The following is an 18,936-nucleotide window of genomic DNA, read 5'->3' as shown; positions in this document are numbered from 1 at the left end:
GAGGTTTTTTTGTTATTGTATTAAAAACACTCACAAATGCCGATCCAGAGCATGCTTTTTTTTGGGAACTTGCTAAATGTGATGGCCTTTAAAACAAGAATTCAATAACGTGCCACTGTCTTTATTTTATTAAGGAACTTACGGATGGCTGGAGCTTTGTAGGGAATCACTGTGGGAATTGAGCTGTTCAGCATTGCAGAATGGCACCTCTTCCCACCCCCTTGTCTAGGTCCCAGCATGTGTAAAATTCAGAAGGATGTTCAGTATTTCATTTTCATGCATCATGATCTTCTGGAGAATGCAGCTGAATGTGCTTTAGGCTGTTCCTGTGGAGCTCAGAGTGTAAAGGAGAGCAAACCCAAGTTCAGAACTCTTACTGTTCATCAGTAATGGATATTAAGTGCTTGTTTGTCACTGATAGATTTCAGCTGCATGACCGTGCCATCCCAGCAGAGCATTACAGAAAAATAGGAAAGGACAAAGGAACACCACTACTGCCCTGTCTAAACCAGCACATTGCTTGATGTATCGGATGAGTTCTAAGGCGTTATCTGTTCAAGATCAGTGGAGCATGTTATTGACAGTTGATACTGGTTAGTTATAGAGATGGGAACTTATCCATCAATCGTTTGCCTCCTAAACTGCAACCGCCTTGGTTAAGACCACGTGAAGCTCAGGCTGTACAGACACACTGATGGCCACTTTCCTGCGACTGACAACCACATGTAGTTTAATTTTACAGACATTTTTGTAGTTAAAAAAGAAGGACAAAAAATAGTCATGGTAGACCTTAAGCACAGTTACTTTAATAATCTTCACTGTTTTCACTTCCCACAGTGACCTTGAACAGCAGTACATCAACTATATTTTCAGGTAAGCATTTTGTGCCCTCCATAACTAAAACTAGGAAATGCAGAGGTGTCTGAACGCAGACAGGCATGGAGATGAAAAGATGTAGCAGAGTGATAGGAGATCTTTCATCATGTCTCTGCCATCTCTGTTGTAATAGGTTTAAGACAGCAGAATGTAATCTGTGGTGTCTGTTGTGTTTTGCCACATCTTTTGAAGTTATCGCCAAACCCCTTGGGATGGAGAAATTGATTTTTGTTTTGATGTACTTCTTCACTGAGAAAATCTCGAGAGAAGCAGCTCAGAGAGTTTTTGATGAGTCTGTCAAAATATTATAGATGCCAGTCAGGTCGTGTTTGATCAGATTTCCTTATCTAGTGAAAGCATGAACTGATTTAAACACGATGTCCTGGCTGAATTCCACTTTTGGCTTGCACACTCTGGCCTCTCTGTATCTCTCCCTTAGTTCAGTTAGTGATATAATTTTCCCATCTCCTGAAAGCTGACAAAAATACTTTAATAAAAAGGTGTAATGAATCCATAATCACAAACAGGCCTTCTATCCCGTGGTGGGCATTTGGTTCAGTTTCTCTTTAGTCTTATAGCCGGTAGTGATAGTTTTGGGGACACCCTTCCACCAGTATAATTTCTGCTTCAATTTTGGGTCAATTCTGATCAGTCTTTTAAAATGTGGCTTGTAAAACTAAGACAAGCCTCACAAAATACAATAAGCACAGTGGGACCTGAGTTGATTTCTTAATGTCTATTTCATTAATTCCTCAGTGTTTAACATGTTTATTTTTATGTCATGAAATTTGAAAGCAGTTCTTCGCTGAAAAGTGTGCTTGTGTATAAATTTGGAGTGTGATGACCTATAATTTTGTATTTTTTTTATTCAGTGTGCTGCTGTTAGCCTGTGCTGCTCATCCCACAGGTAAATTTATATTAACAGCTAATTTAGTCAAGCATTCATAACACATTTACATAATTTTCTGTCTGGGGCGTGAGCTATATATGTGTTTCTGTGCTTACAGTGTGTTGTATGTGACGGACCTTTTGACATTTAAAACGATTTTCTTCAAGCTTCAGAACTGGGGATTTTTTTCCAGTTTCAGAGTTTGGTTTTGAGTTTCAGGTGGTAGGAGCTAAGAATCACAGTCAACGTGTCATCCTGCTCCAGGTTCAGAGACTGTTTCTTCCTACACGCTGTCAGATGACTGAGCTCTACCCCCACCACTGGCTCACACTGGTGTTGGTTTTTTTTAAGCTGTATATTATTTAACTAGTTGCTGCTGCTGCTGCTGCTCTGTGTTTATGTTTTTGGTGTTTCCTTGATGTCCTTGTATTGGAGCACACGTGCAAATAAGTGTTTCATTGCACTTGTGCATATGACATTAAACTGAATCTTCCCTCTCAGGTGATTTGCTGTCTGCCTTGGAGTTCCCGTTTCTTCAGTCTTACAAGTTTCACAGTGGCTGTTGCGCAAGGTATTCCATCTTATATCTCCTCTATCCTCAGGAACCTTTCTCTACTTTTCTGTTTTTTTTTTGAGTGTCTTGCCCGTCTGCTGAAACACCCAGGTGGAGTCATAGATAAATGGAACAAACTGGCTTCAGGAGCTTACGGGAGATAGACAAGAGAAATGTGTGCTGGGAAATGCAATTGGCACTGCATGAGTCTCCAGTAAAGAGAAGCTGGAGTAATTGTGGTTCTGAATGCACCTCTGCAGTTATACAGTGTCATCTTGGGCTAGCTTATAAAAAAAGGGAGTTTCCTTGAGCGTTATCTTGAGGACAGTAATTCAGCTTTAGAATAAATATATATATATAAACCTAAATTCAATGCAAAAACACTTTCATGTTGCTTCTTGTTTTCTGTATTTTTTTAATGCAGATTGTGGGCAAATCAAAGAAGGGGCAACCTCAAAGTGATAATCCTGCATATCCTAAAGATTAGGAGGCTGTTAATTAAGAGAGTTTGAAGTTTTAAAAGAGCTCAAAAATGGTGTGTTGAATCTAGAGAAAGTTGAAACTTTTACTTGACTGTTGTTTTAATCAAGGACTTGTTGCTTAGGAAATAAGGACTCGTTGCTTTCATTGAAAAGAGAAAACAGAACTGTGAACTTTAGATGGGAAAAGTATGTTAAAAGACACCAGTCATCCTTTCAGTTCTGACGTGACACTGCTGTGCGTTGTTTTCCCCAGCGCGCTTTTGGGATTTTTTCTGCTGCTCGTCACAGTGAGGCTGAAAAGCCACCTGTCCTTGGAGCACTGTGGGACCTGGGTGTTCCTGGCGAAGGTAAGCTGTTTGCACGGTGGTTTATAAAGGGCTTTAGTGCTCCTCCTTTCATTGTGAAAAATGGCCAGTCCTGGCCATTGGTGATAAGACTAATACTGAGTGGTAAGGAACGGTTTCGCTGTGTTTCAGCGACACGTACTGTATTGTGCGTAGACTTACTGTCCTGGGACGGCTTTAAACTTTGTAAAAAGTTCCGCAGATGTGCAGGGTCAGCTTTTGTGCAGCAGGCTTGAGAAGAGTGCTCAGCCCCTGTTACAGGGGAGCCCACCTGCGCATGTGCAGTAGGCAGTAGTAGCAGTTGGTCAAGCTGGGGGCTGCCTCAGCCTCTTCGCCATCTGCTCGGGGGTCCGTGGGCCGCTGACCCGCTGCCCCGCTGCCCGGGCAGACACAGGAGGCTAATCTGTCGGACGCCAGGAGCAGCTGGACAGAGACCATGTGTCGTGGCGCCATGGCAACCGCCTGACCTCGGCAGCTGTCCTGAACATATGTGTGTTCGTATCTATAAACTCGCATTCAGTATACTGTCTACCGACTTAGCAGAGAGGAACCTGCGGACAACTTGAACACCGTATCCCCAAATTAATATTGCATTTTCTTTTCTAGTTTTTAAATGCTGTCATCAGAATGAAAGCCGGATTGCGTTTGTTGTATTGCAGGCTAACGAATGAATAATAATGTTTTAGAAGCTCTTGTTCGTTGCAAATCAGGTTTTTGTATTTCAATGGATTCACATTTGTGTTTGTTTAATGCCTGCTATGTTGTGAAAGAGACTTGACATCACAGTTTTCATAGATCTGTGTGCATCTATTAGTGTACCCATTAATATTGCTCAGGACCGCGATGGTGTTTTTTAATGAACACACTCTAGAGCTCTGTTAATGGAATCCAGCCTCATTAACAAAGTAACAAGTTCCAACGAGCAGCCCTGAATGCCAGCTTTTTTTTTAAATGCAGATGGGCGACTGCTAGTTTCTTTCATTCTGCCAATCTCTTCAGAAAAATAACGATTGAGGATCTTGTTTTCAACATCTGAACCTCGCTCTGGAACACTGCGTCGCGGGCGAGGTGGTGTTGAGGGTGATGCAGCAGGCCGAGGGACGAGGACGTGAATGCGTCGGGCGGGCCTGTCTGTTCACTGCCAGTCTCTCGGCTCCCAGCATGCGGAAACACGCGCTCAGGCTCTCCACACGCGGAGGGTTAGACACGGCAAAGGATTCCTTTCATAGCATGACGGGGTAAAGCTTCACAACGTGTAACAAACGCATATTATTCAGTAGGATTGGAAGACCTTCTGACAGGCAGAAATAACGATGATGCATATAAGCGCAGAGTAGCCTCTTGTCATTCTTTCATTCCATTTGAACCAGTTTGGTTAAACCGGTTTTAACCGGGAATGCGTAGAGAGACATCTTTAAAGCAAAGAATAATCCCAGTTGAATTCTTCAGTAAAGCCTTTCAAACCTTTTATTAGACTGTCATCAGAAAATAATGTATGTCCACTGATCCGTTTTTTTCTGTCTTGTTTACTGAGCTGTGTGACTTTGCAAAGCATAAAGGCACGCTTGTGGTTTTTACATTTCTTCCTTTGTCAGGTTCCGTGCTTACAGATTGGAAAGGGACTTCAGCCATTGTCAGAGAAGAGATAGTTTTAGCTTTTGTGCTTTGGCTTTTGGTTCAGTACATCTCAATACTAATACTGCTGTAGGTAGCAGTATTGCAGTTAGTGTTTAGTACTGGTACCTACTGCTACCAAAGCATCTTACCGAAGTACTGAACTTTATGTTGTCCTAAAGTACATTGCAGGAATTAATGAAAAGCAAACTATTCTGTGTGATGTGATGCTCTTTTTCTTATGTGTACAGTTTAAATTCTAAGAATAATAAATGACCAAACAGAGCAAAGTAATATCAAATTAAAAGGCTGTGTTAAGGTGGCTTAAACAAGGTATTTGAAAATATCAGGCTCAACCTGTAAAATCTGCTACCACATGATTTTTGTGTTTAGTAACTTTAGACTTTATAAAAATCACAATTAAATATTTTAATAGTTATTTATAATTATAACAGTTCGATGCCTGAAACATCTTTGCTAATTCACTAATTGCTATTTAATATAAAAGCACCCCTATCTGTAGTGACCTAATCTGTCTTTACATCAAAGCTCACAGTAATGACTCCTATTCCAGCATGGGGAGTATCGAGGACAATATAAAGAAGGATGAGAGAGTCAATCCTGTGATTTTCTGTTCAGTATTTTCTAGGTGCTGCAAATGCAGCACATTGAGTGTCAGGAATAATATGACTGAGTAACAAAAATAACTGTCCAGCCTACTTCCGAATACTGACAATCGTGTGTAGCGTGGTGTCAGGAGGTTCCTAAAGAGGAGATGGAGGGTGTCCAAAGGAATCCAAGTGAGGGTGTAGAAGGATCCTATGCAGACGAGAGAGAGTAGAGGCAGCAAAAACACAGGTTTCCTATCCAAATCGTCAGACGAGTTCGTGGTCAGAGAGCTGACTGAGTCCAGAAGCCAAAAGGGTCGTTGGAAAGAGGTTTTCCAAGAGGGAGAGCGAGGAGCTCTCGAGGAGAGTCATCACTACCGAGCGAAGAGCAGAGATCTCTGAGGGTTTAAATATGATGTGTGATGAAGACAGCACAGCGGGTGGTGATGGTGAACACGTGAGGCGGCGCATTGGTCAGCTGCTGAAACTGGTTAGCTTGTCTGTAGATGGATCTCTGATGACTGGTGGTCATGACAAGGGAAGAAGAAATGAATTTGTCACTTCCTGTATTTGCTGAGAGATAGTGAATAGTTTCAGATAGCACCTGAAGAGCTGGGTGAACCTGAAAAAACAGTCCAATTAAGCCACTTACCAATTGGTTTAGCTCATTAAGAGCCTTTTTTCAAACTCCATATGATTGCGAATCATAATATAGTGGGACCAGGTGGACTAAAGCTCTGTATTGTGTCTCTTGAGGCTGTGAGGTGAGGATAACTTTGCCTACTTAACGCAATTAGGTTGTTGAAAAACTGGTTTCCGGTTACCTCTCCTGAGTTTAAATGGTTTCTTTTCTCCCAACATGCAAAATGAGGAGACGCCGTCTTTAACTTGAAACCGCACTGCAAGGCCTGTCTGTACTTTTGGGCCCGAGCGATGGCCTCATTAATGTGATCCCCTGCCCCTTGCGACATCATTGTCTTGGTCAACCTACAAGTCCAAATTGTGCCGCGAGGTGCAGAAGAGCCCTGCCCCTCATTGAGGTCCCCTGTTGTGAGTCTGCAGGTACCCTGGACCCCACAGGGGGTGCTGTTTGGCCAGGAGGTGAGAGGACTCCAGCTGACGAACCCCAAACCTACCGCAGCAGCTTGGCTGGTGTGCCGCTGCCACCTAGTGGATCCCAGGCACAATTACCAGCTTAGCGAGTGCTGTTACTGATTGAGCTGCAGGTGTCCGAGTTGGATCTGTTACTAGTGTGTGTGTGTGCCGTTCAGGGTCATTAATGACTGGCACATAAGAGCAGTGTTTTCATTTTTTCTGGACAAGCCGTGTGTTACAGAGGCATAGGCAAAATCTGTTTGCTGTTCTGGTACTGAGAAGGGATATATTGAAATGTAAATGGTGACCATACAAGCAAGCGGTCCCTCTGTGCTTATGTGCCTTTTTATCACTGAAACCAGTTATGAGGGCATAAAATGAACAGTGCACAATTTGTGTTGGACCCTGTGCTTCCTTAACAGTAATTAGAGCAATTCCAATCAGCTGTGAAAAACATAAAAATGACCCCCACTGCAATAGATTTCATGCAAAACTTTGAGCTTTGGATGAGAAAAATCTTCACCTTTCAAATGGGGAGCATTTAGCTAAATATTCTGCTAGAATGATAAAAGATGTCTCCTTTTTTCTTCCATGGAAAATAAAAAAAGACACAAGAAACTGTGTTTTTCTAACGATTTAAAGTGTGATTTTTTTTTTTCCCATGACATCACCCTTCAGATGGGAAAAACATGACACAAATCGGAGCAGTGAATTTCTCAGACCTGTCTCCGGTGTCTCTGCTGGAAAAGGTTGAGCTCCAGCGTTCCCAACACTGCCAGCTGACTGGGGGCTGTTTGTTTTCACACGAGCACTTTCCTGAGGAGGAAGTGGGTTATTCAGAGACACACAAACCCGCGCCGTGGTAACAGTCTTGGGAGAATTCTAAGTGTAACTCATCGTGATCACCATTCCAAAAATAGACTCAGCAATTATTTTTCAACTGGTGACTTAGAGGTATGATTTGATTAAATCGGCTACAAGAAGAGAAATTAGTGCCTGAAGGCACATGCGGCTCAGGATCTCTGCAGGCGTGTGCAGGGACTGGTTTGTTCTCCAGCGCGTGACACTGTTTGGTTGTGAAAGACTGCAGTAATGTTCTTGGGATGGATTTGTGTGTAGAAATGTCATGACAAGGCGGTCAATAAACTTCTGTTGGAGAAAGAATAACAACATGTTGTTAGCTGGGAAACATTTAAAATAGGTTCAGCTGTATATTATACTGCAGAACAGACTTTCCTATCCTTTGAATCCTTTTCTAAGTAAAGTTTAGTCATATAGATAAGTGTGATAATGTATCTGTACATACAATGGAAAAAAAAAATCAATGTTCGACAAAAATAGGATTTTGAAGGTCTTAGATGCCATAGCTATTTACTTCCTTAAAGGTTCAGTTACCTATAAATTACCTCTGAGCTTTGTCAGAAGGATTATATTTAAGAAGCTGTACATGATGTATTGTGTTAAATAATGAGACACACTATGTATCCGAGAACACAGGTGGAACAAAAAGCAGAATGCAACAGGCTCTCCAGGAACTAAACACATCTGTACAAAACAAATAGCGTATCGCATATGTCTGCGCCACGCTTGCTGGCCTCCAGCAGGGCGGCCTTACCAGAACCTGGGCTCACTGGTATGGAGGGTGTGGCTCAGGAAGGGCAGCACTGCCTCAGTCCTGGGCTCACTGGTATGGAGGGTGTGGCTCAGGAAGGGCAGCAGTGCCGTCTCGGTCCTGGGCTCACTGGTATGGAGGGTGTGGCTCAGGAAGGGCAGCAGTGCCGTCTCAGTCCTGGGCTCACTGGTATGGAGGATGTGACTCCAGGGAGGGCAGCAGTGCCCTCTCAGTCCTGGGCCCACCGGTATGGAGGATGTGACTCCATGGAGGGCAGCAGTGCCGTCTCAGTCCTGGGCTCACTGGTATGGAGGGTGTGGCTCAGGGAGGGCAGCAGTGCCCTCTCAGTCCTGGGCCCACCGGTATGGAGGATGTGACTCCATGGAGGGCAGCAGTGCCGTCTCAGTCCTGGGCTCGGTGCTCCGTTGGCTGCAGGGCATGGTTCCTTTGATGAACAAACACGTGGCTGTCCTTTCTGTGTTTTTACATTCACGATGTTCACCAGGTGGGAGGTTCAACAAGCTAAATGGCCTCATTTCTTGTTCAAAACCAGCTCCAGGTGATGTAGTGCTTTTCTAATTGACAGCACATTTAATCAATATATTTTATTTTTCTTAAAGTGGTGCTGTAATAATAAGCTAAATTGTTCTTTTGGTGCTCCTTAGATGTCACCACAGAGCACTGTATTCTCTGAAATTTTAAATGATGCAAAATTGAAATTGCATACATCAGGAAAGACCTCTTCAACAACATCACATGCAAACTGCACACTGTGCACCAGAATGGTACAAAAATGCAATGTGATGTTCTTCGACTTGCAAAATGTTGTAATTAAGATAACGGTGTAAAATGATTATTTATTCAAAACAACACATAAGCCAGTATAATATTAACCCTGCTGGGTATTTTGCAAGACTTGAACATTATGCAATATATTTCATTTTTGGTTTCCTAAGATCTGTCATGATGTGTAAAATGTTGTTTCTTGGGATAATAATGTGTATTTTGGGTTTTAGGTTAACATTGCTGTTGATGGCATTTTTCTTGAGTGGTGCAGAATGATGAGCAAAACTGCAAAGAAGCCAGTATTTGTAAAAGCTTTATGCTAGGATAGATTTATGATATTTACTGTAGCATCTCACTTTCATGAGGGTTTCATGACTCTCAGGGCATTTATTTATATAGCCACTCAACCACTTGAAGGAAATGCATCATTACCTTCAGAACAATAGGCATGCCGGTTGAATTCCCAGATGCAGTGGCCTGAAGTGATATTTTTACATAGGCATTCAAGAATAAATAATATTTCTATTGTTTCTTTTAAATGTAATTATGTAATGCTTCTAAATGAATAAAGTAAAATTTGAGTACTTGGTAAACCTCTTGTGTTTCTTTGAAGTATGATGGTTAGTATCGTAAATGTCAAAGAATCTGCAGCGTATGTAGTGTCTTGTGGAAGCAGCTCATGTGTTCCCCTGGACATTAAATGAGATTTTTTTGCTTAATTTTTTCTCACTTTTGAAGATGTGTAATTTTACACATGTCCCTTCTACATTTAGGTCCTGGCAGCTAGCTTGTCCCCATTTGTCTTTGACATTGTTGTCAACATACCAACAGTCTGTTGGTGAGTATATTTTGTTTCATCTTTATTTGTCTTCTCAGCAAGTCCGTGTTTAATGCTGCATTTGCGTCTCTTGGCTTTCGTTCATAGTCCAAAGAAAAACACTTCACACCCGGTATTCCAGTTCACAGTTTGTCAGCACTTCTGTAATAAAATTTAGCAAAGTGTTTACAGAGATGATCTAATGTTGCCAAATAGGTATGCCCACATCATAAATAAGCACTTTCACAAGAGAATGTGTGCGGTGTGCTGCTGAGAAACACTGACGATGTATGAAGACAGGCTGAGGTGTACTGTATATACAGTAGCTCTGCAAGCTTTTTTTTTCAAGGCAGGATAGCTTTTCTGAATTTCATTTTCACATCTGCTCTGCCTCTCACATACACACCAGAATCAGGAACTCTCCACTAGTCCAGTCTTCAAGCTAGTTTTTCACATGGCAAATATGTATTTTGTATCTCAAGGAGATACTGAAACTACAGTCTGTTTCCACACAACCTTGCATATTTAATGAAAGGGGCACAGGCAGCTGATACATCGTTTATTTGGTACTAGGTGTAATGAGGCTAGGGCTTCAAAGTGTCTCCCCCCGGTAATGGTGCTCACGTGGGGATTGGGGCGAGCCCTGTGTTCTAGGCGTTGGTGGTTCAGGTCTGCGTTACGTGCATGGGATTGACTGAGCAGCACCCTAGGTCAGCATCTCCGGGTTTGGGTCACCAGGCTTTTCAGTCGCCCAGTAGCCCTTGGACTTGGTGAAGGGCCCATGGCCCTGCCGTGTGGTGTGCAACACAACCGCGTCGCTTTTCTAGCTGGTCCTGCCTTCCCTGTGTAAGTGCTCACAGTGGGATGCACGGCTTAGAAAAACGTGCGCAGACGCAGACATCGCCCCCTGGTGCTGGGGAGGCCTTTATAGCCTTGAGCCAAGCTCAAGGTGGCTCTAGATTGGAAGGAAAGGGAAAAACAACTCGATATTGTAAAGAAATAATTAGTCATTTCTGACATTTGTTATAATTGACAAATTATGACACCATGAGACCTTGAAATTGTCCATGGCTTTTTCTTTGAAACAAAGGTATGTAGGAACCTTCAGTCTAGATGGAGTGCCACAAGATTTTGTTTTAGAAGGGAAACATCCAGGAAACAATGGCTTGACCTCCGCTACACTGTTTTGACCTCCTTACTGCCAGTGTTCAGGTGAGATTGTTTTGCTGGAGAGAGAATTCACCTCCAGGTCTGACGGGGGTGAGGGGGGAAAGCTGACCCCAGTTAAATTCTTGAACAACATCCGTCACTGAAGCCCCTTCTGGAGAGGAGGTGTTTACCTTGTTCAGAGCTAGAACGTAAGGGGGTTAAGATTAAATGTGCCTGCATTATTTTTTGTGTGTTAAAGTGCTGGTCAGGTGCCACCATGAGCCTGCTTTAAGAGTAAGACAGAGAATGTTTGCCACTTCCTTGGGTAAACGTTTCCTGTTGCCCTTTCAGAGGCTCAGAGTGTTTCACATTTGCTCAGCTGGCGGACAGAAATTTAAGTTCTTTTCAGAAGATGATATTTTTACTACAAACCAGCTGTGTACTGGATGGCCGGAGCTGGCTTCTGCCCACAGAGAAGAGTGTGCCCTGGACCTAACCGATGAGCTCACGTGATGGGTAATGTGAGCCATGTGTGTCAGCCAGACTTCCCACAAACTAGCAAGGGAGGATCAGCCTCAATTCATGTTTCTCATGACTGTAGCCAGTATTTGCAAGCAAGGACCTGCTAGGACAGGATGGTGAACGTCCCAGAGGAAGACTTTATACTTCTTTTTAAAATGATTTCTCTTTCATCAGAACATGGGAGCTGGCCTTTATTGGACTCAAATTCATCACCCACAAAGTTGTTTTAGTATGGTTAATTGATCAATATTTATTGCATTTTAGGGGTGTTTTTTAAGGTATTGTGAACATTAAAATAGATTTAAACTATTTTGAAAATGTGATTATCCAATCAATAGGGTTATTTTAGAACCAGTGTTGTGACGATATTTAATTTGTGTAGTGGCAGACAGGTAATACTTCATTTATTGCCTTGCAAAGGTGGATTTTCATGGAATTAGCCTCCTGCTGCCCATGTCACAGTTAATTGCAAGAAAAGGTCAGCCTAGCTTCTTTGTCTTCTCTCATTGGCTCAGCAAAATCCTGCATTTTCATGACATGTGACTTGGGTTCTGTGAATTGCAGAGAAAATGCACAAAGGTGATAAATAACAACGAACCCTGATCAGCGTTGTGGATTAGGGGCTTCCCTTTATTTTCTGCTCTTATCTGACAGCACATATGTTGCCACTTCCTGTGTGTGTGCCTGTCCTTGACTCAGCAGGGCAGACCTTCTGTGAAGCCACAAATAAGTACAGGTAGTGACTGCCTGAAGAGCCTGTTTTCACAAGAGGATCACAAGCAGTATCTTTAATTTGTAAGCAGTCCACAGGCAGAACTCAGGGATGTCTACATACCTAGCTATAAGATATTATTATCAATTGCTTACACTTATATAGTGCTTTTCTGGACACTCAAAGCGCTTTACAGGTAATGTGGGCTCCCCTCCACCACCACCAGTGTGCAGCCCCACCTGGATGATGTGATGGCAGCCATAGTGTACCAGTACAGTCACCACACACCAGCTCTCAGTGGGGAGGAGAGCAGAGTGATGAAGCCAGTTCAGAGATGGGGATTATTAGGAGGCCATGATTGGTAAGAGCCAATGGGAAATCTGGCCAGGACACCGGGGTTGCACCCCTACTCTTTTAATGATCACAGAGAGTCAGGACCTCGGTTTTACGTCTCATCCGAAGGACGGCGCCTGTTTACAGTATAGTGTCCCCGTCACTATACTGGGGCATTAGGAGCCACACAGACCGCAGGGTGTTAATCCTCAGCCAGTGCTGTGGACTGGAATTAATACAAATTAAAAATTAAAAAAATGAAAAAAGTGTTAGGGTAGTACAGGGGGCAGACATCATTCCCCTTCTTTTTGGGAGGGTTCATATTAAGCTCAAGTAGCAAGGGAAAGGAGTTAATTATAGCCTCAACCACTGGAGAACAACATAGCTGGAATTTGTTTAAATTTGTTGCAATGCAGCATTTGTGCTTGGCAGAAGACCAGGAGTGACGGACGTTGCCAAGGCCTTCATGTGAACTTTGAGGTATCAGGTGAAAAAAGGGCCTTTTGGATTCTGATTCGATCATTGCGGCCCTCCACTTCTCATGCAGTCAGGGCTGAATTCGCCAGAACCAGCCAACAATGAAAGGGAAAGTCTTATCAGTAATACTGTCTATATTGCTCTCTTTGTTTCCTCACTGTCTAGTTTTTCAAGGGCAGTAGCGCAAACCGTTAAAAAGCAGTTTTGAAACAAATGCAAAGCAAACAACTAAGTCTGCTTATGTAAGTGTCCTGCTAGCTCAGTGTGAATAAGAACCAGCTGTAGATCAAAATATTTAAAAGGTACTGTGCTGTGGAAAGAGGATTCCGAGAAAAGAATAATTATTGATGAGTGCAAAACTGGACGTGTTCCGGTCCTTTGCAAACGGCCCTGGTGAATCTTGTTCCACCCATCCCTCTTCTAACGGCTTCATCCAGTTCGGGGTCTCGGGGAGCTGGAGTCTGGCCTAGTAGGTGCAGTACACCCTGGACTCCAGTCTATCACAGGGCACACGCTTGCAGTTTTCCCAGCAGCCATGAACCCACCGCTGTGGGAGGAAACCCACATGAACACAGGGAGAACATACAAACTCCACGCAGACAGCACCCACTGAGGCCTGTTTCAGTAGATCTGATATTAAAATTCCAGTCTAGTAGCATGTTATTAATTCCCACATAATTCATCTCGGCACATCTACCAGCACCTCCTCGGAGACTGCAGTTTCATTTGGACGTTTATGCACGGCTCATTGGTATTCTGTCGGCTCTCACCGTTATGTATCTTATTACTGGTGTGTGTCTAGAATGGTATGTGAAGATGTATTGAGAAGATGCCATCTGTTATTGGCTTTATGTTGTATTTGCTGTATTGTATTCTAATATGAGTATGAGCTCACCAAACCACATTCCATGCATCTAGGTGCCATAGCAATAAAGTATTGAGCTGTAATGTCTTAAGTGACATTGAGAATACTGTTCATGTGAGCTATTTAGTGCAATTACGTTTTACATACTGTATAGCATGTTTTGCAAGATAAAGTCTAGTTGACAGAATATTGAGCTTTTTAATGTTCCTGTTATCTCATTTCTGTTAGTTACTTTAGTACAAAAAAGTTGTTTTAAAACTTTACTACAAATATTGTTAGTTTGCAGAAGAATAGTTATGTATTTTAAAATACTTTGCATTTGGAATATGTCTAACTAATATTTTCAGAAGGATTTTTAGGAGTTCCAAAAACAAAAAGATTTAGCTTTTGTCCTCCTAACTGCTGACATTCCATGACAATCAAAAATATCTTATCATTGTAGGATGGCCGTATTGTCACAAGGTTTTCAATCTCGTTTTGAAAAAGCACCACTATTTAGAGTTGGAGAACTTCAATAGTACACAGTCAACCATTCTGACAGATCACTTAGTGGCAGACACTTTGAATCACCTGTGTATAAATGTGATAAATGTGATAATCTTCTACACATGTGTAATGGCTTCCTTTTTTAAAGAGATTTATTTTTTCTCTTTTTTTGTTTCATGATTAAGGGAGGATTATACATTATAAAAAAAAGTTTGCTAAAAGCTGAAGATTGATCAGTGAACCAGCTGCAGGCTTGGAGGGATCGAGCTCCGGGCAGATCAGCCCTGTGAGAATTAAAACATTTTTGAATGATATGTTCCACTTGCTCTCCATATAAATATGAAGTGGCTTTGCCATTTTGCAGTGACCTCCTGATCAAGGCTATACCCTTGGATAACTCCAAGTGATCCTTTTAAGCTGATTTTTGTTTCATTCGAATAACTGCCAGATTGGTCAAAATCCAGGCCTTGTAGTTCTCCGGGTGCAAAGATGGATATGTGGTCAGAAATGTACCACGCTTCAGTAAAAAAAAAATGAGATGCCAAAACATTTTTTGTATGTAGCTTTTTGTTTTTTATTGAACATTACAGTCGTACCAGGAGTTATCATCTTTTTTCTGCTAAAGCTATTTTGTCAAGTTCCTTAGAATTTCAAGGAGCCATGTTGTCCTTACTTTCTACAGGCGTGCTCCTGTATGCATGTACCAGTGTTTTCACAGTAACTTTCTGTGACCATCAGGACGACGCCCGCGTCCCTCATTCTGCTGTGGAATTGAACACATGTGCGTGAGACATTTCAGAGCTGCAGCGGGACACCGTAGGAGGAATATTTGGATTGTATGAAAGGCTTATCCCTCTCTGGTGTAGCAATTCAGGTTGTGTTTTCTCTACTTTTTCTGTTAGGCAGGGGCAAATTGAGATTGTAGTTGGTGGCCGTCGGCACCAGAGTAGCTGAGTGGTGCTGCTATCGGGGGCGTGTACTTCGGTTTTATTCAGGTCAGGGCACTGTGGGGAACAGTAATCTTATTACTGCGACAGCAGGACCGGTCTGGAATCGGGCCGCTGTCCCGTAGAGGTGTACTGAAGTGGGGGATTGGTGTTCCAGGCAGGCTACTGGGCCCCCTGTGGTGCTGGTCAGCTGACTGTAGACAGAATCGCATTCCACGGGCAGGACCAGTCGGGTCAGACACCAGAAATGTGCTTGGTAGAGCCTGACCTTGCCACTCAGCTCCAGGAGGGGCCGGACTGAAAACATATTGCTCTTCCATGCTTTTTGAGATGGACAATACAAAGTACACAGTGTCCCTGAAACTGGGGACCATATAAGGCATATGTGGTCCTTCCTGAGTGACCTAGACTGACTTTTCAGAAAGCAACTGCTCTAGTGTCCTGCTTTCATGCGCACTAGACGCTCTTGCATTTAGTAGCTTTTCTTTATATACAGCGGTCAGCGTTACTACCCTATAGCACTGGGGCCCGGGTTCAGTTGTAGACCTGGGGTTCTCCCTGTGTTTGTGTGGGTTTCCTCTGGGAGCTCTGGCTTCCTCCCACAGTCCAAAGACTGCTGGTGGGTTAATTGGCTTCAGTGAGAATTGGCCCTGGTGTGAGTGTGTGTCTGTGTGCGCCTGGTGATGGACTCGAGTCCTGTCCAGGATGTATCCTGCCTTGTGCCCAGCGCTTGTTCCAGCTCTCCTGCAACTCTGAATTGCAGAAGTGGTTAGAAAATGGATAGATAGGTGGCACCTGGCCATTTGAGGAACACCAGTCACATTCAGCTAGTGACATAATACAGATTTAAGCTTCACCAGTTTTATAGTGACAGTCTGTTCTGAATGGACAGAGTTATTAACTGAAAATCTATATTTTGTTTCCAGATTAGAATATACAGCTTTGAATTTGGCACACCTGTTGGAATTTGTGCACCGTGTTTGAGATTCAGAGTTTTCCTGGTTAGAGACAACATTCCCTTGGGCTCCTGAGATCAGGGTATTAACAAGGTCTGGTCTGACCTGAGATTTCTCAGTGTTGTGTTATTCTTAGTCTTTTGTATTGAAAGCAACCGCCTGCATCTCTCAGTTCTCCCAGACACATCGTTGGTGACGTGACCTGGGGTTGGCGGGCGTTTCAGGTCCTTCAACACCAGACACTCTTGTACAGCTGAGCCATGAGATGTTCCGATTGTTCCTTCCATGATTATCTGTGTGTTTTTTTTAATGTAAGGGGCCATCTGCCCCTTCAGCATCCAACCGCTCCGTCTGATACAGGTTTGTGGTGAACCTAGCCCAGCAGACAGGGGTGGGAACAGCCATCTCTCACAGGGCACACCTCCACACCCACCAGTACTGTACATGCACATGGGAGACAGTTTAGAGCTGCCAGATGACCTAAATAGCAGCTCTTTGGTCTGTGGAAGGAAACAGGAGCAGTCAGACAAAGAGAGAAAAGTCCATTAACAGGCAGATCCCGCACAGCAGGCACGCCAAGCTAAAATGGAGCTCAGGCCCTGAAAGAGCGAGCAACACCAACCAACACATGTTGTGCTCCATGTATTACAGTACATACACACGAGTGTTTTCAATTACTCACCTCATAGGCGAGTGGTATGAGATGCAGTATAAGGCATAATAGCATGGTCTGCCCGGTGCAAGGAAAACAAAATGGTGGGCCGGCAGTAATGAGTCCGAGAGCATGCAGCGGGAGGCGTCCAGGTGCACCGTGCTGGGGACACGGGTGAGAGTCTGGAGGATGGATTGTAGGCTCCCCAGCGGAGGGGAACCTGACCTGAGAATCAGTGAGAGCTGGGAAGAATAAGAGAACTCTAAGATGGAAGACTAAGAGGTAAGAGGAGAAGGAGAGAGATCAGGGGTCCCATCAGGGGGAGATCATAGGAAAAGAGTCACAGAGGAAACTTGAAGGAGAATCTAGAGAACCAGGTAAAGCGCAGTACCTCAAAAGGCCAGGCGGAGACAGATCAGAGGATATGATCTTTTCTCACGGTAATTTGGCTGTGTATTTTTGGTAGCCAGCCACAAAAATCTCTTATTAACTTGCCTTTTTGTGTTTTAGTTTCATAATGAAAGTTCTATTCTATTTCTGAATTTCTAGTTCTTTGCAATATTTTATTTGAACAGTATTTCTTAATGTAATCTTTTCTAATGAGATTAATTTTAAAAGTCTGTTTACCCTGATAAGGGTGTGTGGAATTTGCCCAGTGAGCTGCAGGCTTTCTCCCATTAATGATGAGAATTACTGTTTCATAAACGGAACTAAGCTGCTTCATTAATGCAGCTTCTTTTACCGCGAACAGGAAATGGCTCAGGGCCAAATCTTAGACACAAAATTAGTCCCTCTGATTTAGTAAGGATTTGGGAACTAATTGGTTATTATACAAGGTTTACAAACTTTTGGTGTAAGCTTTGGAGAGATAAATCTCAATGTTCATTTTGAGAAGCTCTTCAGCTGTGACCCGCCTGTTACTGGCAAATTATATGCCAGTATTAAAACCAAAAGTGAACATGTAAACAGGATATTTCTTGTTAACAAACTACAGTGCTACTCAAAGTGTTTTTGGATCGATTACTTGTTTAAGTGCATACAGAGTGCATGTTTTGTGCTGCAGAGTGCTGACTGGGTTTGCATACACAATAGCACGTATATAATGACTTTTTACATGGTTTTTACTTCTGCAGAAGTGATCACTCCCTCACTTGTTTAGTAGGCCGACAGTACATTTTAAAGTCACGCTCTGTTGTTAAATGTCTTATTTTCAGCAGCCCATAGCATTACGAATACTACTTCAATCAGACAAAATGTTTTGTCCACCTTTGGAAACGTAAAGGCACTCGTTTCAGGGCAGGCTGAGCTCTGTGATCGAGGCATCGTGGGTTTGAGCCTGGGTCATGTCACTAGCCAACTACGACGAAGGTTCTCCAGGTGGAGAAGCCCGTTTGGTTGAGTGCTTCCTTGGGCAGGGTGGAGAGAGTTCTCAGCAGCATGGCACCCCCTGTGGCTGAATGGGCACTTGCAGGCTGCGACATGTTTCAAGATGGCTGTCGCTGGCGGGTGTGTATGTGTGCGCCTGCTCGTTTTGTCTCGCGCGCGGTGGTGGGATTTGCAGAGCACAGCCTGGTAGGGATGAACACACAGCTGGCTGTTCCAGAAGGAGTAGGCATGACAGAAGTCATTGGCAATTTCTAAATTCAAACAATGAGAAAAAAATGTTTTGTCCCCTTGTTTGGAATTTGTGTCAAAGTTTAATTGGACCTGGACTTTTTTCTTCCAGTTGTCCACAGAACATAAAAAAAAAATAAATAGAAATATAGAGTTCATCGTACTGGAATGTCTGGAGTGTTCAATTAGAAAAATAATCCTGTATTTCTTGTGCAAACACATTTATTGCTAGGGTCACCCAAATACGCTCAAATACAGGCGAAGGGTACTGTCGGTGAGAGCTGGGAAGGATAAAAGAACACAGGCAGAATACTTAGAGGGGAAAAGGAGAAGGAGGGGTCCCCTCACTTGATGTTGGGGGGACACCTGCAGGGGGGGAGAAGAGAGAAAAAGAGAGAGAGCCATTGTGGAAACTTGGTGGAGAACCAGACAAAGGCGGAGACAGAGCAGAGAATGATATGATCTTTTCTCACAGTAATCTGGCTGGCTGTTTTTCTAATGGCTACCAGCCGGCCCTCTCCCTGTTTCCATGTTTACTTGTGTCTGA

General features: G+C 43.2%; 1 protein-coding gene across 8 annotated transcripts in view; it reads left to right on the top strand.

Moving 5' to 3' along the window:
- LOC102697695 (UDP-N-acetylglucosamine transporter TMEM241 homolog) overlaps window positions 1-18,936 on the top strand; it is a 34,593-nt gene that overhangs the window by 9,003 nt on the left and 6,654 nt on the right. For 5 of the 8 annotated variants that reach the window (XR_011189959.1, XR_011189958.1, XM_069191640.1 and 2 more), the window contains exons 10-14: window positions 838-873; window positions 1,749-1,783; window positions 2,267-2,336; window positions 3,054-3,147; window positions 9,633-9,697. Coding sequence is in view for 5 of the 8 variants with exons in the window: in XM_069191640.1 (XP_069047741.1) it covers window positions 838-873; window positions 1,749-1,783; window positions 2,267-2,336; window positions 3,054-3,147; window positions 9,633-9,697 (300 nt within the window). In the remaining 3 variants the exon portion in view is untranslated. The remainder of the gene's footprint in view (window positions 1-837; window positions 874-1,748; window positions 1,784-2,266; window positions 2,337-3,053; window positions 3,148-9,632; window positions 9,698-18,936) is intronic. The other 3 variants (XR_011189960.1, XM_069191642.1, XM_015353495.2) reach the window with 1 other exon arrangement.

Source organism: Lepisosteus oculatus, chromosome 6 (assembly GCF_040954835.1).
Source record: "Lepisosteus oculatus isolate fLepOcu1 chromosome 6, fLepOcu1.hap2, whole genome shotgun sequence".
NCBI classification, from domain to species: Eukaryota; Metazoa; Chordata; class Actinopteri; order Semionotiformes; family Lepisosteidae; genus Lepisosteus; species Lepisosteus oculatus.
The sequence above is the reverse complement of the archived record's forward strand: the minus strand, read 5'-3'. Positions and strand labels throughout refer to the sequence as shown.